Source organism: Anarrhichthys ocellatus, unplaced genomic scaffold (assembly GCF_004355925.1).
Source record: "Anarrhichthys ocellatus isolate YVR2014 unplaced genomic scaffold, GSC_Weel_1.0 scaffold10, whole genome shotgun sequence".
In the NCBI taxonomy this organism is placed as follows: Eukaryota; Metazoa; Chordata; class Actinopteri; order Perciformes; family Anarhichadidae; genus Anarrhichthys; species Anarrhichthys ocellatus.
This window is the reverse complement of record NW_022280040.1, coordinates 6,863,474-6,886,638: the sequence shown is the minus strand read 5'-3', so window position 1 is coordinate 6,886,638 and position 23,165 is coordinate 6,863,474. Positions and strand designations below refer to the sequence as shown.

The following is a 23,165-nucleotide window of genomic DNA, read 5'->3' as shown; positions in this document are numbered from 1 at the left end:
TAAGCTATGGTTACTTAGTAAAAGTCAATAATGGTTTATTTACACTTTAGACCGCCAAGATACAAAACATTAAATCAAGCATCGGCATATTTACTGACAATCTCTACATTTTGCCCTCAGCCTGTGTCATGTTCAGTTGCTTTTTCTAAGCATGATTTCCACCTGAACTTCATCCCGGACCTGAGCTGCTAACCTCCGCAGTGCGGATTGGCCTCGCTGCCTGACATCTGCAGGGACTTGATCTGTTTTAAGAGCTTTAAAAACAAGATTACAGTAATGCTCCGGCTACTTGATCTGTTGACAGGCAACCTATAAGATGAAAAGAGCTGCTTTGGGGTGTGCGTGGAAAATACACATTTAAGCTGTCACGAAAACAACGGTCACTACTTTTACAATAAACTGACAAGCTCTTATCAAACATGGTAAAATTTGAATAAAGGTCAATCCATTGGCTTGTAACACATTCGACAGTTGGCTCAAATGAGTATTCTGTATTATGCCAAGGCTATGGCAACATCAAAATGTAGGCACCAAAACAATATTTTATGCTCTAGCTCAACTATGTTCACTTATTTAGACCCAAAAAAAAGTCCTTAGTCTTTTGTTAAAAAGCTAAAATGTCCTTACAGGATGGGACAATTCTGACCACAAAAATTGTAAAGTATGTCCAACATGTCAGGCTCCTGACTCCTCCTGCTTACAACACCTTGACCTTTCCCCGGCTGCACAACCACGGCCTCGCCATCAGGTGGAGGCTCCATCAGCGGGTGCACTTTGTTGTCCTTCATCTTAAAGTCGGTGACACCGGGCAGCGTGCCGTTCCTCTCCGCCCACATCCTGGTGTCCTCCGAGTCCCCGTTTGTGTCCACGGTGCCGTCACCATTCGCGCTGCTCTTGCTGACTGTGCTCAGGTCGTCTTGATACGCATCTGAGTCACTCCTATGGGGCAAAGAAAAGTAGCTGCACTTCCTTGAAAATGACGACTTCTTGTCTTCCAGTTCAGACTTTGTGCAGAAAAGGGAATATGGGGTGTTCTCCTCTGTGTCCTCACATATTTCCTCGTCGTGAGAGTTTGTGGAGTTTTTGTTTATTCCGACCGGGTCTGACACAGACTTTCTGATCGGGGTGTTTTCTCTAAGGAACCATTGTTCATTATCAATAGAGACTCTGTCTTCAGGCCCGACTTGTGCACTAAAAGCGACGCAGTGTGTCGCTTCACTTAAGGTGTCCAACGCATTAGTGGAATTGAAGTAAGACAACTCAGACTTTGCTTTGGACCGGGATATGTGGAAGGGAGAGAAAAGGCTTGAATGTTCTTTCTTTTTCTGTTTTGGCACAGATGGCGGCCTCTCACCCGCTTCCTCGTCAGGTTTAGCATCTTTCTTGCCATAAAGTCTTTCGATTGTTCTCCTCACAAAGCCTTTAGTGATGGATTTCCGCGCTGAATCGTCTTCGCTGCTTGACAGCTCGCTTGAAGTCTGAGACTGGTACCCGGCACTGGCTGAGGTCTCTGCTCTGGTCTCCGATGGGTTCGTGCTTGGCAAACATCTGTGCGGGATATCTGTGGCACTCTTTGCCAGGAACATGTCCCTAATGGATCTGACCCTGTTGCCTTCAGGCTCCGATGTTATGACACCACTGGAATCGTAGCTGAATGATAATGACGACTGAGGAGCCGATTGGCTGCCGGGAGCCGACTGAGATGTGGGCAATTCAGAGGGTGAGTCCTCAACATCTGGCTCAGGAGGGGCATGTCTTAGTGAGGATCGTCTGATGGCAGAACTTTCTGTTGTCTTATGGGCATCGGCAACTTGTTTCTCCAGAAGAGTCACTTTCTCTGCGACCGATTGGGATATTATCTCTTCACTTTGATGCTTGAGTTTTTCCACAACCTTGTCACATTTGGTATCTTTAGACTGTGCAGGAGCTTCTTGATATTCTGTGCAGCTCTCTTCTGTATATCTGTCCATGTCGGCGTGTTCGTCCTCTGAGCTGGACTCTTCATCATCGTAGCTTGAGTTGTTGATTGGTTTGTCTTCAACCTTTGGTTGCTCCGTCTCTACGTGTTCCTCACAGCTGCTGTGGTCATTCCCACTATCTTCATCTGCATTAAATCCATAAGTCTTTGCTAAGCTGTCAGACTTTATCAAACTGCTTTTGTCATTTTTGGTATATGAATCCTGATTTTCTATAAATTGGCTTGGATCCCCTCCTACAGTATCACAAATGTGTGTTTCATCAGCATGGTGGTCCTCTTCCTCCTCTGCCTCTTCTATCAAAGTCTTTAACTCTCTATATGTTCTTGTTTGTTCCGTGTGATCCGGAAGATTATCACGGTGTTCTTCCTCCTCTTCCTCATTGCCAGACAAACTTTCCTCAATGATAACCTTTAGTCTTTTACATTCAACCTCCGGCTGCTCTTCCTCTGAAGGTGGATCATCAACATCTGAGTCGCATGTGCTAGATACACCTTGCTTACAAAGCACCTTCTGCTCTAAATCTTTAGTGGCTCTTGACTTGTGCTGCCCTTCCTCATCTGAACCTGACTCTTCATCATGGGTAAACTCATTCTCAGGGATGTTCTCCTCACTGTGCATCTGCAGCTGATTACCTTCCATGTCTTGCTCCTCTGCTTCAGAGGTACTACGGTTTTGTTCAAGACTTTTCTTGCTGCTGACTACTCCATTCATTTGAGTCTTTTCTTGGTTTGATTTGTCTCCATTGTGGCCTTGCTGCCCTTTATCTTTTGCAAAGAACACTGTACTGTAAAGCTGCTTGTCTTCAGGTCTCTGTTTATCGATAGGTTCAGCTGGTAGACATTTGTCAGCACCGTTCTGCTCATACAGGCTGTCCTTGTCTTTAGTGTCTTTAGTTATACTACCCGTGCTCGATTGTTTTGGCTGGTTAATGTCTGTGAATCTTTTAATAATGGAGCTCACATCAACATTAACTTTCTCATCTTGAGCAACATCCCTGACATTAACAGCATCTTCTGTGGAGAAATGGGATATCTCAGGATTACTGTTATCTTTTAGTTCCACTTTTTCAATCTTTTCTTCATCATTACTGCAACTTTTGACTTTTGAAAGAGAGGTCAACTCCTCCTTGAGCCTCTTAGGTATGTCAAGATTATCCACAATCTCGTCAATGCCACAGTCCTTTTCAGTACCGGCCTCGGCCACGACTTCTTGCTCTGAATTATTTGGTGTTGAGCTGCGACTCTTGCATTTGTCGCTGAGATCCTGAAAGCCCTTCCAACTTTGCAGGAGCTGTTTGGAAGCTGACTGCTGTAAATCGGACAAATTAACTTTTAACTCGTGGGAATCGTCAATACTGGCACATTTTCTGAGAGAATCGATCATTTTCAAAGCTTCGGCACAGCTGACATTGTTTGCATTTAGCTCATTCATATTTATGTCGTCTAGGCCTTCTTTTAGGGTCATGACAGACAAGAAAGCAAGGAGAGCTTTAGAAGAAGAGCCAAACATAGAGGCCACATGAGAGGAGAAGTCAGGCAGGCTGTTGGACTTTTCCAGACACGACGGACGTTTGTTTTGTGTGATTTGTCTAATTGACTTTATTGAGTAGCAAATCTTCTCAAGCACGGGTTTCATTTCCGGCTGATTTGCGATGTTTAATGGCTGTGGGATTATTTGTGCTGTGGATTTCTCTAGGTCATTGGTCATCTTACTGTCATCACTCTGATCAGCATCCAGCGGCATGAGAGTGGTACAAGTTAGTGTTTTTTCCAGTTCAGCTGTTGAGGTTATGGACTGTGGTGTTTTGTGACGCCTCCTCTGGGATGACGTTTTCCTTTGTGTCTTATTTGTTGGTTCTGATGCATTGTCTGAGGAGAGATTTCTTGACAGCAGCTTTCCACTTGACTTGTGTCTGACAGGTGAGGACGCCATGTCCAGAGACTGAGAATATGGAGACCGTCTCTTATGTAGTTTAGGTCTGTTAAGCTTTCTCTCAGTGGAGGGGCTAGCATTTGGTGTTGCATGTCTTCGTATTCCCATATCTGGAGGGTGGTTATGTGATGATGATAGTTTTGGAGAGTTATGAGGAAGTTCAGCAGGGAATTTCTTGGTTTGGGATTTTCTCTCCGGAGATGGACTGCTCATAGGTTTGACATTTTTCACCAAGGGTTTGGGTGACGATGCTTCTTTTGGAGTAAAAAATTGTGTTTTATCTGTTTTTGTCTCTTTAAGTGAAAGATCACTTGGTGTTGGAGCCTCACTTGATGAAATACTGAATGATGACATTCTCTCTTCAGATGCTAAACTCGTCGGAGATGCAGAAGTACAACATGACAGACTACTTTCCAAATTTGAGATGCTGTTTGATTGCCGTGTCTCTTCTGGTCGGCTCTCACTGGGTCGTTGTGTCCCTGTTGAACAGATGCCGTTTGGCAGTATATTATCACCAACTGTGTTGATGGGAGTAGATGATGTGCTTGTCTCTGAACAGGCATCACTACATAAAGTATATTTATCCAGACAAGCCTTTCTGAGAGACATTTTCCTGTCAAGAGATTTATTACTGACCAAAGGGGCCCTTTTAATGGATGGTATTCTTGGTAATGGTGCTGCGCTCTGCGTGGAAGGAGTGTCGGGGTGAATTGATGTTGTGATTTCCATTGTGTGGTCGGTACGTGATACGGCCTTGTCAGATGTAGGACTGACAGATAATGGATGTTTATCTGACGTTTGACGGCTTACTGATGAGAGCCTGTGTACCAGGCTGCTGGCCTCTGAGGATGCACCTATCATGGAATATTCTGTGTTTGGTATATCTGTATTTTCAGCAGGTGGTGGTGGTAGCTCCATTGAAAATGTATTTGGAGGTGTTTCTTTTTTAAATGAGATTTTGATTTGACTTGATTTGTTTCCCACTTCACTGCCTGGTGGAATTTCTGTCGAGGTCTCATTGATTGGCGGAATTATTTCAGAACAGAAGAGAGGTTTAATTTTGTCTGTGTTAATGTGAGCTAAATGATCATAGTTTTCTATGTTTGTGGTGGCTTTCTCCATTGATTGACTTGATGATTTGTTTTCAAAGGACCGGATTCTTTGTTTGACAGAAGCTCCTAGTTTATCCTCAGGCAGCGGGCCCATTTTGAGAGTTGGTAGTCCTGATGTGTCCTCCAAACACTTTACCTCATCTGCCACAATCATCAAACCTTTCTTATTGTCAGACTCCACACACCTGCCGTTTTCTGTTTGTACAAGAGTAAGTGCTTCTGTTTTTTTACTTTCCTCATCTGGGTGGGCTGAGGGGTTGAGACGGGCTTTCTCCAGCCAGGTTTCCACGTATTCATTAGTGACAGCGCTGGAGGAGTTAAAAGCAGGCAGTGAAATGCTTTCGCTGACATCACAGGACTCGTTTTCTTTCTTTTTCTTGTGATGCATTGATGTCTGCCATGTCAGTGTTCCCCGTGGTTGGCTTACTTCATTGGGAGCAGCATTCGGGCGGCATGTTTCAGAAGAAACGGTCTCACTTGTAGTCTCTTTCAATGCTGATGGTATGTTTGAGTCTTTGAGAATACATTTTATCGTGTCGCCCAACTGTTGTGAGCTCCCTGTCGTAACACAACTGTCTCCATTTTGTATTGGTCCTATTTTTTGCTTCATCATGCTTTTTGCTGATTTTGATTTATTCCCATAAATTTTCTTAATGAACCCAGCACTGGAGAAAGTCTTCGCTTTCTTACTTTTCTCGGTTGCTCCTGCAGAATTTTCTTTTCGTCTTTTCCCTGGTGACGTAAGCCGACGAACACGTTTGTTGATCACTTTAGGTTTCGTGGATACCTGCTTATCTTTGTTGACCTCTCTTTGTTGGGGCTTTGATTTGCCTTTAGTGGGCTTTGGCAATCGTTGTTGAGCATTTGTAGCTTGAACTGCACCCGTCCTCTGTGAAGGCAAGGTTAAATCAGATGTTACTGACGTGCTCTCAGCCCTCCAGATGCTAATTGACTCTGAAGCTGTCGATGGTCTCCAGGGCTGGGGTTCAAACTCATTGTTGGAGGAGAGCTGTCCAGTTTCTGAAGTAGCCGGCCTGCAAAAAGGAATCCCAAAAGCAGACATACCCTCTGAACAAAGGTTTGCCAAGAAATTATCCTGACAGGTCTGCTGTTCATATACGTGTAAGACAGTTTCAGAGACCTCCTCTCCACCGGATTCAATCTGTTGGATCTCAGTCATCCCTGCTGATTTGAACGTGGATACGTTTCTGACGTTTACGTTGGCATCCACAGAGCTCTGTCTTCTAGGTTTGGGCACTGGTCTGCTGCTCTTCTGTTTGACCATGCAGTACTGCTCTGTCACTGCTCCATTTTCTGTCTGCTCTCTGTAGGAGTAAGAACCCACCATACCTTCCTGAATCCCCTCTACTGTCACTGATTTTATGCTCTCCACAGAGGCTTGCTTTTTTCTAATTTGCTTGTGCCCTGGTGTGGGAGCACTCCTAGGGGACTCCATGTATGTCTGTACTTTGCTGTCGTCCTCTTCATTATTACTCTCACTGAAAACTCCATTGCCCAGCGAAGGTGGATCCCGGTCGTTGTTATCATGAGTTTTGTCCTTGTTGATGGTGTCTATGGAGGCAGCAGGACTTTCTAAATCCAGTGAGTTTGATTTTAGTGAGCTGATCTCCTGCTCTGCCATAGGCTCCGGTAAACAGGTCACATTAAGCTGATTGGCTACACTCGAGCGTGCCAGGGTGGTCGTCCAATGAATGGTTTCCTCTTCCTTAATTGTCAGCCGCACCCTCATCTCCACTGTCATGCTACCGTCTTGGTTCACTCGAAAGGACTTCTCAATGTCGTCATCTGTGGGCAGGCAGCTGTCCTGCTCCTGAGCTCCAAGGCCGGTGTCTGGTGTTTCTGGTACTGACTCCAGTAGATGACGCGACTCCAACTCGACAGAGTGACTGGCTTGGTCGCTTGAACTTCCTGCGATGGAGTTGTGAATCCGATTCACGATGTACCTCTCCGACGACAGGGAGAAATTTCTTGACTTTGGAGTGTGTGATTGTGACTTTTTTTTACCTTTTCAGTCAGTCAGAAGAGCCAAAAAAAGGTTCATGTTGAAAAATGAAGGAGAAATGATTGAAGAGGATAGGCAGGCGGTTTGAAGAGTAAACCCAAGAAGCATGAAAGGAGAAGAAAGAGAAAAAATAAACATTAGAAAGAGAGTACAGCTATTCACAGTTCATAAAGAACAATAGCCGACAGCCACAGGCATTGTATGTAGGTCGCCCACGGTATTATAATACATAATATCATTGCCTCAGCACTTCCCCAATCTTCATCCCATGAGAGCAGGTAGATTACTGCAGACACACTGTAGCTGAGAATACATCAACTCAACAAAACAAAATGATTACAAAGAGGTCCATCTAAAAACCAAACTAATTCTTATGTAAACCTACGTTTTAGAGCCTTTAGTCTTCTGGGACCCATTCGTTTGGTAGGCAGCGTGGTTTGAGCTGGTGATTTCTGTGCATTGTAGTTTGCATGCCTGAAAGGCTCCCTGCCGACAGCCACTACTGTCCCAGAACACAATATCAAGCCTGGAAGGCCGTCCACCTGCAGTAGACAGAAACATACATCACTCTAACGGCATTTGATCACGTTAGCACTTTATAGAATAGGTAGAATAGAAAAACCCTGAATCTAAATATATTAGGGATTTAAATGACATGCATGTATATGTATGACAAGTCTTTATTCGTGTATTATTTGTTAAAATGGCACCTTGCAATACCAGCAAGCTCTGAATTTAGAATGGATCCTTGACCTACAGAGCAGTATCCCAGAATGCCTTTCAACGAATTAGGGTGAGTTGTTAAAGAAGATTACCACTCTCTCTCCTCATGTGACGTCTGTTTACAGGCCAGGTTCAAGCCAGTCTTCTATGCGGCAACAATAATGCTTCCAAAACCTGAAACGTATCTTTGCCTTGTCTTTGAACAGACTCCTTTTAGAGGAATGTACGTCCATTCTTGAAGGGCTGAATGATCATTTTTGTGCTCTAAGTCAAATATATTCTTAAATGAAGAATGAGGCTTTACTTGAGTGTGCTTTTAGAATTCCGATATCGCCTGAATAACTTTGTCAATCCGTTTGTTAGTATGTACAGCAGACTTTCTTGGTATATTAAGGGAAAGTTTAGTGAATATATTTTGGTGTTTATAGTAAATCTCCAGTCTATGGCGGTTGTAAAATCCTATTTCCTTCTTTGAGAGGAATTGTTTTGTATGTGTTGGGAGGAGAACACTCACACGTCTGCCATCAGCTGTGTGTAATTTCACCACATGGAACTGCATCAGCTCTGAAATATATTCCAGGATGGACTCAAAAGTGGGTGTAGTCCTCTTGTGAAGCACTACAGTGTGTTTTACAGCGGGGTCACCATTGCGGAAAACCAGTAGCGTCTTTGGTGTGTGCGCAAGCACCGACTCCTGCTTGTGGATGTTCCTGCCAGGAAAAAACCTGGCCTGCTGCACGGTCCGACGACGGGAACTAACAGGCCTGGCATGGTACCACGGCACCAGCTTCTTCCTGGCCAGAGCCAGGTTGACTGGTTTTACCTTCCGACTGTCAGAGCAAATGTAGGATTTTCCATCCTCCAGTTCATCCAAAGTATGGACCGCATGAACCCCCCTGGGGGTGGTGATGTTCCTCACCCCAAACGGCAGGGGAACCTTTTTAGAGAGGCTGTCCAGAAGCGCATCAAATGTTTTAAAGGTGCGATTGTTAATGACAATGCGCAGGCCATTGAACTGAGCATCTCCACTTTTGTAGAAGCAGACCCTCTTTGATAAGATGGGGTCGATGAGGCTTGGGTGGCGGGGGGTGCCAAAGGTGTACCCACTCCCAAATGACTGCTCCGGGAGGACCCTCCGAAGCCCCGTCTCATTCATCATCGCTGATTGGCTGGAAGGCGAGCATAAGAGAAGTATTAGATATTGAGTATACACATAAGGGTACTTTTTACTTCCCAGTTTAGGTTTCGTTGGCAGAGAGTACAATAAATGGTGAAGTAATGATGTTTATGATTCCTCAGTAGAAAAGCTTCCTCCACAGAATCAATGGTGAGGAACCTCAAAAGGTTTCTCAAGTTGCTTCTTCACATAAAACATTTGACATTTTTACAATAAACAATAATTTTCACATATATTGTTTTGTCCAGTTTTATGAATACATAAAGAAAAAAGGTATTAAATAGCCTAATAGCTGTGAGTGATGCAGTAACAAATAATCGTGACAAGAAGAAAATATAGTTTGGTTTATGATAAAAGGAGACATTTGCATGTCAACTTCTGCAATTAGGTCAACACAGAAACGTAACACGATGTTAACTTAAATGGTTCATGAGGTGTAAACAGCCAAATGAGATCTTGTAAACATATGTTGTTTTCGTTGGACCGGGCCATCAGGTAAATGACGTGACTTCTGAGAAACCTGTCATGTGACTGGCATCTTCAATTATTTGATTACCTGGGTTTTCAACACAGTACAGAACTTAAGTCATACAGAAATGTTTGACAGGTTATTCTCTCTTACCAGTATTTATTTAGTATACCACATTTCAGTATTATGCTCTGAATATAGAAAATGTACATAAAATAATTTAAATAAAATGTTGTGATCTATGTAAACCTAAAGCCTATGTTGTATTTACTAAAAATAAGATGTATTAAAACACTTCAAATCCATCAATTACAACTTTTTGAATATTACAGTTCCTGGTTATTGTACATGTCACATGGGAAATTAAGTGATAATTTATTTTTCTTTTAGCTAAAAGTGATTATGTTAAAAAATGATAATCAAAAATGTATTTAATATACCAACATAACATTATCTTTGGGATATTCAGGAGGAAAATTTGTAGTAATTGTGAGCAACAAATTCCAATCAAAAAGAAGATTTGTTTAAGACTTATGACCATACCAATTTCTACTGCTGCAAGTGTAGCACACAAATACAGATTATAACTGGAGGCAGTGAACAAGCAAATAAATATACAATAATTGCACTCACCTTACGGCATCATAAAATTCCCAACTGTTTTGAAAAGATTCATCAAATGTTATTCCGTGGTCTACATGGCGAAGGCTGTTGAACTAAGTGCACAGCAACAGTTTATTTCTGGAGACACCATCCTGGTTAATTTGCTTAATCTTTGCACAACGGTAATCTCCGCTGCAAGTGCATTGCTTGGAAATCCTCTTGGGAAAGGTGTGTCGCACAGATGTATGTAGAGCTGTCATAGCAGGACGAAGAGGTGGACTAAGGACCTGAGATTTATTCAATATATGTTTTATATGTCAAATAGACCGGAAACATGTTTGTATAGATGTTTTCCCCCTAGGGATATATTGTCTTAACCAAAATCATTTTTAAAACAAATAAAATCCCCCCTATTCATTCTTACAATGAGTGAAGTGAAATTATACTAACACTGGTTTGAGAGTGATTAGACCAGTACAGTATAACAAAGCATATTTTAATAAGAGCACAGCATCGTACCTGCAGAAGATTATAAACTAAAAGGAGAGCAGGGTTTTCTCCACCAGTGGCAGCAGATGGTAAATTGGTGTCGGGTTTATAATCTCATTGAGGACCTCTTTAGATAATAAGGCTTAAGGAGCTCTCCATTCGCAGGACCCTTAGAAGAGCGCTTGTTTTCAATGAAAGGAGAGAACATTCACCTTATTACCTCTTAGTAAAAACAACTCTTTATTAATTATTAAATCATATCGGGGATTATTTGTGTCTTTGACCCTGTGTGATCTGAACACACAAAGGGCGTGTTAGTATAAAATAAGACACTTAAAAATAACACGGACATTCCTTTAATAGCAAACGCGTGGAGGCTTTTTTAGTCCATGCAAAAATACACATGCAACAAAATAGTGCTCGTTCAAGAAATACAATTAATTAGCCGGTTGTGTATATGCTTAACCATGAACTATCATGAGTTGCATAACAGCCACCAATACTGGACTGAGTTGAGTCTATTTCTGTCGTGAAAGGGATTAGTCGACAAGGGATGACTTCATTCCTCAGTAAACCTGGGGCCGACGTTAAGGAATCAAAGGAACATACAAAAGTTATCAGGTTTCAGCTCAGTATCAGAGGATAAAGTGATGACACTCTTGTCATTCTGTTTGGTTTACTGCTGTAAAAATATCTCAGGTGTGTATGAAATGGACGATATGTGCTGTAGGAAAGAATTCCTGCTGAGCCCGACCAGACAGAGATTCAGGAATGCCACAGGAGGCTCCCATGTGCCAAGCCCATGACCCGTTCCCAAAACAACAACGAGCACAAAAATGTGAAAAATCCGTCAAAGGAAGCTGGGGAGGAGGGAACAATGGAGGAAGCCCTCAGAGTAAACAGGTAGGCCTGAAGCCTGCATGCCCCTCATTCCAGCCCTCCGCTCCAGAGATAAGAGACAAAATGTTGAAACCAAGCAGTTAAAAAAACGGCTGGTCACACTGATACAGCAGCACAGGTCCTGCCAAACATTCTGGAATCAGTCTGAAAATAGGTCTGAGCTGAAGCTCTCCACTCAGAGCAGCATGGCAGGTAGCAACGAATGTCTGAAGCTCCATTTGTCACATCATAACCTTTCACGTCACAGAGTTATAACGAACCAGCTGATGATATGAATACTGCTATTTTTCCTTCACATGATTACACGTGAAATCACACGCCACCATGACAGAGATATCTGTCTCTGCGTTCCGGGTGTATTGCCACCCCTGCCAAGCTCTATTTTTAAGTCCTTGCGCCTATACTGCAACTAATTGGCGCCAAGTTAGATTCAAACCTATGCTGTTAATGGGAAAAAATGTGTGATATGTTTTGGCCCTTGTCACCGTTCTATATTTGGCCCAGCGTCCTCTATGCAGCTGCTCCTCCAGATCTGTCTGCCTGTGTTCCCATCAAACACCTCTCTTCAGTCTGCATATATCGACTCAATTCGAGAGGCAAAGAGTGCTTCTGCTTGAAGGGCAGAGAATACATTGGTGGCTACATAGAAAAATAACAGCAGTTTGCTCTGATGTTGTGCCATGTTTAGCCTCTCTATTTGCATTTGAAATAAAATGCCCAGCTTGTTTTTTAGCCCTTGTAAGAACTGTTTAAAATTCCAAGCATTGCAGCTGTCAGGAATTCAATTATAAGTGATACAGCTGCACAGTGACCAACGGACAATCACTTGAATTAAAAGACAACCAAATGATCCTGCAAATATATTATCTCTTTTAAACTTTACTTGCAGCCAAAATCCCAATTATTTTAGAATTGTTTTAATATGTATACAGCAACGTTGATTAATTCCATTTTTCCTTCGAGGGCAGTTCAATGTGAGAAAAAAGAAAACTTGGCAAACGTTGAGCCAAAAATATGCTTACTATTCAAAATTCCATTCAAGTTACATGATGTTATATCTTTCCCCCCCTCTTAACTTCCAGTGGAATTCCCAGATTTTGAATGAAACCCTGCCAAACCGGACTCACACTGTAAGGTCACACCACCGTCCGTCCCCTCCCCTCCAAAACCCGTAGCACAGCAGTCGAGAGGTCCCCACCCCATCCATTTTGAGCGCTCCGTATCAGCTGTGCCAAGCTTTTAATCTGCCTGGTGACATCCCAGTGTTTCCTGCATGGGACAGAGGGAAAGATAAGCACGCTCCTCTGTGCGGTAAATCACTCCGCACTCCCACTTGTTCACTGATATGACCATTATTCAATTAGGCCGCACAAAAACTGACCACAATTCCTGGTAATTACAATAAGAGGCTTGGTGATTGTTTTCAAATCATTTTCATTTTCTTAATCTCTTTCTTCTCTTGACAACATCTGCTTTAATTGTTCAATGGCAAACATAACAAAGTTTGTTATGGCCAGCGGTGGAAAGTAATTGAGCACATTTTTGAAGTGTTGTACTGTTTTGTAGGACTAAAACAATATTCCTCTGCAATCTATGAAACAAGAAGACATAGAAAAACTGAACTTAATTTATTAACTCTGGTATCTTTCTTTACATAACATTAAATATGGTTATCTAGTATAATGAGAGATAACCCACATAGCATCCAGCTACACTAGCTTGCCAGTAGCCTATGGCTAATGTTAACTAGCATTAGAATAATCTTCAGCCAGTTAAGCAAAGACATTCTTGAAAAAATATGCTTTTTTTATCTTGTAGTTGTGAAGTTTGTTCACCATATGCTGCTTGAGGTTTTCTGTTGGCTGTTAACATTATTTAGCAGGTTAGCTAGCATTAATTAGCTAGCTAACAATTAGCCCTAACTGACTGACATAACTGACACATGCAGTATTTTAAATTCTGGTAGGCCTAAGTCTACCTAAGTAGACTGGTTTTTGTTAAATAGATATCAATATATACATAAAAGTAAAAGTATTTAACCCTTATTTTACCAGAATAGTCTCTGTGAATCTCTTTTTTGAGAGTCTTGGCCAAAATGACAATATAGTTATTAAAAGGCAATAAAAACAGTACATTTTCAACATAATCAAGGCAGGAATGAGACAATGTGGACTGAAAAAATAATTACATGAAGGAAGCAAAGACAAAACACAATGGCAGACTAAAAAGTGATATGTCTTTTGAAAGTCTGCAGATTGTGAGGATACAGTACATCAACAACAAAGCCTCTCCACAGCAATATAAATACTGATATGCACAGAATGTGGACTATTATTCTCCAGAGGGCAGTGGCAGTCAGGGTCCTCCTCACCAAAGGGCTCAATACCACATGGCTGTTAGCTTTGGAGGGCCCGGGCGGAGGGCCAGTCCGCTGACGGGACAACCTGGCTACGCGCGACCCAGATAGCAGCCCAGGGTGAGGAGTGATTTATCCGTCTGTGCTCGCATCAGACAACCTTCCTCTGATTAAGGGTCAGTCACTGAGCGACAGAGCAGAGTGGAGTGGACAGGGGCGAGACAAACGGCCTCCCAGTGTGAGACACTGGCATCCTGACCGCACACAAATGGACTTTCCAGACGCTGCAAACAGCACATGTACTGTACTGTGTTCCTCTGAACACTCATTCATATACACACATTTACCAATGGGCATTTACAAAGGAATATGCACGTAGTCATTATTTTTCCTCTCTCTTTTAGTCATATACGCTGGCTGACTAACACACACACACACACACACACCCCAGAGCCAAGATAAAGACTTATTGAGCTGGCCTTGACATTCGCTCAACCCGACAACAAAAGGATGTGGCGAATCTTAGTCGCCCACTGTTTGACTCGTCTCTGTGAGCTGTTAAAGAGCAGTGTTCCTGCTGTTCAGAGTTCACGAGCAGGTTACTGCCCCCCTCAATTTCAATGGAAATGGTGCCTGTTATATCCATATATTGTCTGGGAATTCTGTAGGGATGAAAAGTACCCTTGTCATAGTTGTTTTTAGCAAATTATCTGTTGATACTCTGTATAATTTGTATCTACTAACCTGTTAGCAATAGTGAGGAAAGGATGGGCCCTAGTTTGAGGATGGTTGGTAGGATACATGACATAATGCTCACTGTCCATTACAATATGAAACATATGTTAGTCCCATTCATTTATTATTTTGATTTCTGTTTTTGTTGGATCTGCCACACCTCATACATTTAAATATCTCACAATTTCAGCCCTAAAACACTGTCCAGTTGATATAGAAAAACAATAAAGATCATCAATAAAAAAATGAACAATACACACTACAACAATCTGTCAATGGAGTTTAGGGACCCAATCTCCCTCTGACATGCTGGAAGACAAAACCTGGAAACATGCTTAATGATGTCAGATATGCACAATCATACAACATTTACTTCACATTTCAACTGTTTCCACTAAATAAAGAAGTGTGATGTATTTAAATGGTAATAAAACCCAATCAAAGCAGACTCTTAACATTGCCTACCGTCCTCTCCGTAGATCGAGCTGTTTGTCATCAGACAATAATCAGAAGCCGCCTGAGTGTACCCGCCCGGATTGACTCACACACACACATACACATATCTCTGAATATCTGAGGTATTACATTAATGAAGTAGCAACTCTGGACCTCTGCAGAACTAAACAAAGAAAATAATGAAGACCTGTGATGAATATTTGGCAAGATTTTACCCTATTATTGGTTATTTTACATATGAACCTCACAAGTACTGTCTTTTCACTGCATAATAATATGATAATGTTATACATGTGATGTACAATTATTGTATGTGTGTAAGGGGTTCGACAACAATATTTATAAGGCAAGAGACAGAAAAAAGTATTACAAGAGACTACTGGAAAAATAAAGACAAACAACAACGAGAACGTAACACAGGGTGAGCATTATGGACACGGCCCTTTAAGTATATAACAATATGTTATAATACACATGATTTATTATGCATTTCATCTGAACGTTTTGTATAAAGCTGTTTATAAGCCTGATGATTGTTTAATTAATTTAATATAATTAATTTACATTAGATTTATTCGTACTACAGACTCGTTACACTGTCTACAACCTTTAAATGTGCTGAAATATTCCTCATGTTGTTGATTTATGATACATTATTTCACATTATGACATTTGGTTATGCACACAATATGTAATTATGATATAATTGTATTTAATGTATTGTGTTGTTTTATTTCCTAATGAGATTTAGTCCTGGCCATGACGGCAGCATAAGTTTCACATAAAAGCACAGACAATAGACTTAAAACAAAACAGTAAATTGCATCAACCAATGAATTCGCAGATTTCTTCAGTGACAGAACATTTAAAATTGACCATGCTTATAAAATGATCTAGTTTAAAATCCCTCTGCAGCTCTTAAGATGAGGATGCACAAGTAAAGTCTAACTTACAGTGTACCATAAGAAACCATTTGATTGACATGTTACCCCAGAGGTAATGTAATAATGACAGCAGAGCTGGAGCGTGACCGCTGTGCGGGACCACAGCAGGACTTCTGTCAGGGATTACTGGAGCACCTCACCTCACCTGGACCACACGTGCTCTACACGTCCCTCACTCTCTTATATTCTCCCTCACTCTCTTATATTCTCACAAGGACTCTGGACTCTTGTTTTCTAAAAAAAATCGTTTATCTCATGAATATCATATACATTTAACTAACTATAAGCACAACTCAATTTCATTTCGAGGCAAGGATTTTACTGAGAAAAGGGTTGCTTTAGGTCAATATTGATTGATATTATCAATGTGTATGTAATAATTAATCAAAATGCTTTAAATCATCTGCAAATATTAGTTGTCAGTTAATAAATCAGACTTTTTACAGATTATAATTGACTATTTAAATTAATAAATCAGCCTGTAAAAAACATAGATTAACTTCTGTTTTAAATACTTTAATAATTTTATATATTATTAATCATCAGGGCCAATTTTCTATTACACCTGTTAGTTTATAAATCAGATATAATTAATCAATGTATTGAAATTATGTTTAAATATAAATACAGAATATTACGTTTGTACAGTTTGCATATCAACCCACTATGTTTTATTCTATTTATATAAGTTGTCACATTACCTGTGAATAAGTACATTTTTAGTTTTTTAACACCTGGTAAATGTTTAATTTCCCAGTGAGCCTCATGTAGTCCTGTGCACAGCTGACCCCTGGTGGCAACAAGTGACAGCACAAATAATCGTCTTTACAGCATCTGCAAAACCCAACCACTACAGCAACTTCCAAACTAAGACAACATTGAATCAGACTTTTACTTTTAGAAATGAACATTTTCTGTCAGTACGACTGTGTTACAGATTGTACAGACGTGACAGGACAGACCGGTCCCACGGAGACGAGACAGGACCTGCGGAGGGAGGAACACACCGTCAGCTTTTAGGGAACTGGAAGTGAACTGTTTGCTATTTCAGTGGAAATGTGCTTGATATTTGTTTGAAGCTCATAATCCAATAACATGAGCACAAATACACTTCCTGCGTAAGAGACAGCTTTCAGACTTGTTGTGTTATTGAAGAAGAAAAATACCAAACAGAGTCTAGACATTTGTCCTGGCTGTAGGTTCACACAATTTAAACATTTATCTAAAAATATGATACTGTAACTTGGTTTCTGCACATTTTCTGACCCAATCTGTAGGTTGCAAAAACAGAAATAAGTGAGATGGAAACTTTCATTCATTAAATTTAAGATGGTAGACTTTTGGTTTTTATATTGCATAATGCATAATGCATAATTTAGTCAGAAATACAGTGTTTTAAATAGATATCAATAGATTACTGCTGAAAAGTAATAGAGTCTTACAAATCTCCCTTATCAAACAACATCCTGACCACAGCGTGGTCAAACTGTGTACCTGTGTAACAATTAGAAAATAAAAACAGAGTTCAATTAAAATCTAATTAATCGTTTACATACAGTAACTGTGGTGAAATGGCAATGTCATTATCTACCACAATAAACACATGAAAAGCAAATATGGTGTTTTTTATTGAATGTAAATAAGAACAAAACATGTGTCAGCTGCTCACACACAAACACATACACATACAGACTCTTTCTCTCACACACACACACACACACACACACACACACACACACACACACACACACACACACACACACACACACAAATGCAATGAGACAACAAAGGGTAGTTGACCCGGGTCATGACACTCTGCCCTCTCCTCCCTTTATTTAGACTATATTTTTATGTATTTTTATTCTTTAGGAAGTCCTACCGGTGATTCCCAAAATGGTGCGAAGGGTGTGAATTTCTCAGCGTATGGTTTCCTCTCGGATAAAGGATGTTCCCAGCCAATCTTTCATGGATGGAGCAAACAGGAGTCATTGGAACAAGGAAGTGGAGACAGGTGCTCTGTGGAAGATTCAAAGATCCACAGAAAGAAAAAAACACAAACAGACAATAGTCCACATTTATCTTGTGAACCCCACCTCAGCTGAGCCTCAGAGTATTTTCACTGCCATTAAATTCATCCAGTTTCTATATAGGTCACCCAATCCCGAATCAAATAAATCAGTTCTGTGTTAGTCTTGATTACTTCACACCAGCATTTAGTTCAACCATCCATTTCTTTTATCTAACTCGACTGTTTATCCACCATTTTAGCCTTTTTTTTACCATCCATAGCTATCTATTTCACCCATTAGCTAACTAGTCTATTATCCATTAGTTGTAGCAAAGCATTCCTTTAGCTAGCTATTTCAACTGTTTGTACCCATTAGGCTACATTTAGGTTTTATGTAGCTATTGCTAACTATTTCAACTCTTTATCGTTTTTAATTTTTAGCTGTTTCACCATTCATTAACTATCTATCTCATTCCCATTAGCTAACGTTACTATTTCAACGATTTATCCATTAGTTAACTATTTAAATCATCATTACGTTAATTCTAATTCAAACATTAATCCATTAACTAACTGTTTCAACCGTTTCTATTAGCCTCCTTTTGCCTTCTTCACCATTTTCCCATTAGCTTACTGTTTTAACAATTAATCCGTTAGCTACTATTAACTAACTTTTTCAACTGTTTCGCCATTTTCTATTACTTTAGCTATTTATTTCACCTGTCCGTCCATTACTTTTAGTCATCTTTTCCAACCATTTATCGAATAGCTAAATAGTCGTTTATCCATTAGTTGTAGAAAGTAATCCTTTAGCTATTTTAACTGTTTATACCCTTTCAGGCTACATTTAGCTTTTAAGAAACTATTGAAAAAAATATCTAATAATCATTTTCAACCTTCGATTAACTATAACAAACATCTACCCAACAGCTACTAATTGGAACATTTATCCATTAGCTAACTGTTTCAACAGTCACTTAAGCTAACTATTTCCAATGTTTCTATTAGTCTACGTATATCTATTTAATCCAGGGGTCACCAACCTTTTTTAAACTGAGAGCTACTTCAAGGGTACCGAGCAGTACGAAGGGCTACTTGTTTGATACAAACTTCCTGAATAACAAAGTTGCACAGATCACCTTTTAATATCAATAATATATGTGAAGAAACTGTTTGATCACATGTCAGTTAATTATTCCTCACAATAATTATTAAGAATGATTTCCACAACAATGATGGTATAGCTATACATATATATTTAAACATGCAACTTTTATTTTTGTTAATCTATTTCTGTTATTTGAAAGTCAGAGGTATCACATCTCGGGTATTTTTGTATCAACTCATGATTAAAGCCGGTTACTTTTGCACATAGCGCCTGCTGGTGAATGATGCAGTGGTAATGTAGACATTTTGCGAAGTCTGGGTCACCTTTGCATTGCGCAATGAAGCCTGCATGCCGGCCCGTCATCACGGGAGCCCCGTCTGTTGTCACCGACACCAGCTTTTCCAACGGTACCTTTTTCTCCACGAAGAAACTAGTAACCAGTCTCGTCTATAGCGGAGCGGGGGATCCAACCCCCCGAGGCGCGCAAGCGTCTTCGGGCACCCGCGTTCAATCCTCTAGTCTGGGCCTTTTCGGTCGGATTGCGTTGCCTCGCCTCTACCCCCGCCACCCCTGAGTTGTTGCCCCGCGGCCTGTTCCGAGGATTTACGGACCTGACGACGGGGTGCGCTCGCGGCGCGCGTCTGGCGCCAACGGGAAACGCCCGCCATTCGGAACCTGAAAACCTAGTGCGACGGCCTCGTCCTGGCTGTCCGCAGTGCGCCTCCGGGTACCCAACTCTCTTATGACAAGAAATATTGTCATTTTAAAATCTACACTAATGCAAGCGTTTTTGATTAAAAAAAGAACAGCAACTACAATTTAAGACGGAGCTCCATGGTGACTAGTGCTATTTTTAGAACATGCCTTGCGGGTGACTCATGTCGCCCGCAGGGACCGTGTTGGCTACCTCTGATTTAATCTTTTCCTCATAGCTAACTGTTTCAACAGTTTATCCATTAGCTACTTTTGATTAACTTTTCAACTGTTTCATCATTTTCCATTACTTTAGCTATCTGTTCAGCCATTTTTTGTATCACTTTTACTAGCTAACGTAACGTGTTTCATCTTTTTTTGCTGGCTTGATAACTATTTTTGTTGCACTCTCAGTTGTGTTCAGGTTTTAACAGCTGGCTCAATTACTGGTTATATTTTCGTATTCTGTCATTTATATATTTCTTTCATATTAATTGAGCTATTCCTCAAAATGTCCTACACATGGAAATAAGTTAACTGAAGGATGTCTTTGTGTTTCATTCAATTTTTTTTTTATTGATTTCCTTTTTCCTTGATAATGGCTAAGTTAAGTTAGTCATTAATGATGTTGGTCACGATGTTCTTTGGTTGGCTACTAAACAGCATTGCTCACTTTCCTTGGCCTACATATTTACTCAGAAGGGAATGTGCAGAGCCAACAGGGAATCCTGTACAGAGAGGACACAGGACTTAAAGAGAGCAAATTGGGGCTGTACTCTGCCAACACCTTTCTGCCTTCCAAAGAAAAACACAGTGGAGAGGAAACTGACTGCTGATGTAGTCATCTTATACTCATTACCCGCCTGGACGTGAGCTAAAAATTGTCCTGAATGCCACTAGAGGATTCAAACAAAAGAACGAGGAGCGCTGAGCTGATCAGGAGAGGCCTGGAGTTGATTCAGCTAGCTGAGTCAATTCCTGACTGTGAAACAAATGTGCCTGCCAGCTTGAAAAATGTTCCCTGGCACCAGTCCTAGCCTCTCTTTGCCGTATTGTACTGTGTGGCAATTGTTAATCATTTCTGCATGCAATTTTACACTTTTATTCACCATAAAATCCTTTTTTCCCTTTATTAAAACATGAATTCAATTATGTATCACCTGTAAATGTCCTGTTAAACAGCTTCAAAGTTAGGATTAAATGTTTGAAGCATGTGAAATGTTAAAATGAACACATTGTTATGGCTTCAATATAACATTAAAGAAGGAAGTATTGATGACTAAGACATACTTTTACACAACTTTCCTTGTGTTTCGGAAGACATAGGCCTACTAAATATACTGACTGTGTGTTGGTAAAAATCCAAATGACATATTGTCTCATTATAAAAACAACTACAGTAATGTAAGATGACGTATGCTGTACACATTTGTGATATTGGGCAATATAAGTAAATCTGACTTGACTTGCAGCTCCGTGTAAAGCTTTATATGAAGCACAATTTAACCAAAAGTCAAATATTTCTATGTGTTATGTTCAGATACATCAACTGAACTCAGATACAAGTTTTATTGCTCATTTTATGATGATTTTGGGGCCACATTCCTGAAGAATTCCTTTTGGTTGGATGGTGAAAATCTGAATTGTATTTTAGAAAGGGAACCTTTTCTTGACCAATTTTTGTAAACTTAAAATCTTGACCACTATCTTAAATAAAAAGACAATCCGAAATAAAAAAAACACTGATACAAAGCTGTTAAATCGTGTTGCACCTTATGTTACCGAACCATTGCAGCCGTGCAACACAAATACTTCCAAAACCATTTGTGAATAATCCCTGTGAATTTTGACACAGCAGCTGACATCTTGGCACAAAAAGTGGGGGTACCTGTTCACTCTATTAACTCACGAGACAACTATTTATAACTGAATGTGTGACAAAAGCGGCGCTGGAATCAGAAGAAAAATAAACTATTGAGTCACAGCGTGGAGAGTGGAGATTGACTGGATCCACTATATATAGTGGGAGCACAACTGGGCGGTGGTGTGACTACAGACCATAAAAGCGATCAGGCCAGAGAGGGACAGCATATGCCTGGGATTATGAGCAACCAGCCCTGCTTTAGACAACAGACACACCCTCTCCTGCAGCTGTCTCACATGCTGTATTTGCAATCTACTATCAATGACTTAATCAGATTGGGCCCTCGCAAGCCTCTCTGTCGCTGGAACTGGACAAAGGAATCTTCACCTCGACCAGTTTGCAGAGAGCTTACTGGCTGGCATTTATGATAAATACAAACTCAGATGCAGATTTTGTGGTTGTTTGTTATTTGTTATTTTGTTATTATTTATTACAGTTGATAAATTAATAATTTAGTCTATAGAGTATTTTATATTAAAGTTAAAAATTGTGTTCCTAGTAACCAATGAGATGTCTTCAAGTTCCTTGTTTTGTCCAGCTAGCGGTCCAAACCTAAAAAAAATTGTAATTTACAATATTACAAAACATAGAAAAGCAGGTTGCAAGATGGTGGAAAATCCCTTACACTGGTTTCTTCAGCCATTATTAAATACTTAATTTTAGTCCAGCTCTTATGTGACCCTTTTTGAGAAGGTAAATGGTCCAAGCAGTCAAAGGGATTTTTCACAGGTGACCCAAAACATGCACTTATTTATGGCTTATAACAAAACTCACATTCAAAGTGAGCCTTATTAAAAAGTGGAATTAATGGGTTATCAAAGTTACGGTTTCAGCCTATTAATTGTACAATCAAGTAATTGCTTCTGAACTATTCTTCTTAGCCTGTTTTGCACAACCCCCACCTCTACAGCATCCAAAAATAAAAAAAATTATTCTTTAAAAATGTCTTTTTATTTGCTCTTCTTGTTTCTAAAGATGTAAAGTTAAGAGACAGAGAAACCAATTAGGCATAATTGTTAACACCTGGATTCAGCTCATGAAGAGGAGGTGTATTTGCATTGTCTTTGCTCAGCATTCAGCCACAGCTAACACGGCTTTATAATGACTAACCCTCGAACTGAACTTCACTGTGTTTGCATCTCATGTTGGTCAAATAGAGTTGATATGGATGGTTTATGGGAGGCTGAATGAAATACATTGCAGCTGGCTTTGTGGTTGAATGAAGCTGCGTTTGTGAAAGGCAGCTATACCTGAGATGAGATTAGTGCAGTGCCATGATTAAGTGCTGCTGCGTTAATGTAGCCGGCCGTCCTGCTGTAATCTCTGAGTGGCTGTCTGCAGACTGCTGGCAGCGAGGCCCCGGGACGCGAACACACACACACCTGCATACACACACACACACACACACACACACACACACACACACAGCTGCAGGGAAAACCATGAAAGCCCACATTTCCTGAGCTTTAACAGAAAAAAGACACACAATAATAATAATAAGTATTGCCCTCCCAAAACAGTCAATGTCTCATAT

At 40.5% G+C, this 23,165-nt stretch overlaps 1 protein-coding gene across 1 annotated transcript; it reads right to left on the bottom strand.

Moving 5' to 3' along the window:
* Positions 1-623: 623 nt before the first annotated feature.
* LOC116385103 (oxygen-regulated protein 1) lies at positions 624-10,118 on the bottom strand. The gene is made up of 5 exons (XM_031850304.1): positions 10,049-10,118; positions 8,284-8,938; positions 7,432-7,588; positions 6,165-7,048; positions 624-3,920 (listed from the first exon to the last, which is right to left on the bottom strand). Exons 2-5 carry the CDS (start codon positions 8,926-8,928, stop codon positions 624-626), a joined length of 4,983 nt encoding a protein of 1,660 aa, XP_031706164.1. The 5' UTR covers positions 8,929-8,938; positions 10,049-10,118.
* Between the last annotated feature and the right edge of the window lie 13,047 nt (positions 10,119-23,165).

What these genes read in the sequence shown, in the direction of transcription:
- LOC116385103 (XM_031850304.1), bottom strand. Translation starts at nt 8,928, where the DNA reads ATGATGAATGAGACGGGGCTTCGGAGGGTCCTCCCGGAGCAGTCATTT. An exon ending in ACACAGCTGATGGCAGACGT is followed by an intron (nt 7,589 to 8,283) that starts GTGAGTGTTCTC and finishes TGTCTACTGCAG; the next exon opens with GTGGACGGCCTTCCAGGCTT. An exon ending in TTGAATCCGGTGGAGAGGAG is followed by an intron (nt 3,921 to 6,164) that starts GTCTCTGAAACT and finishes CCATATTCTCAG; the next exon opens with TCTCTGGACATGGCGTCCTC.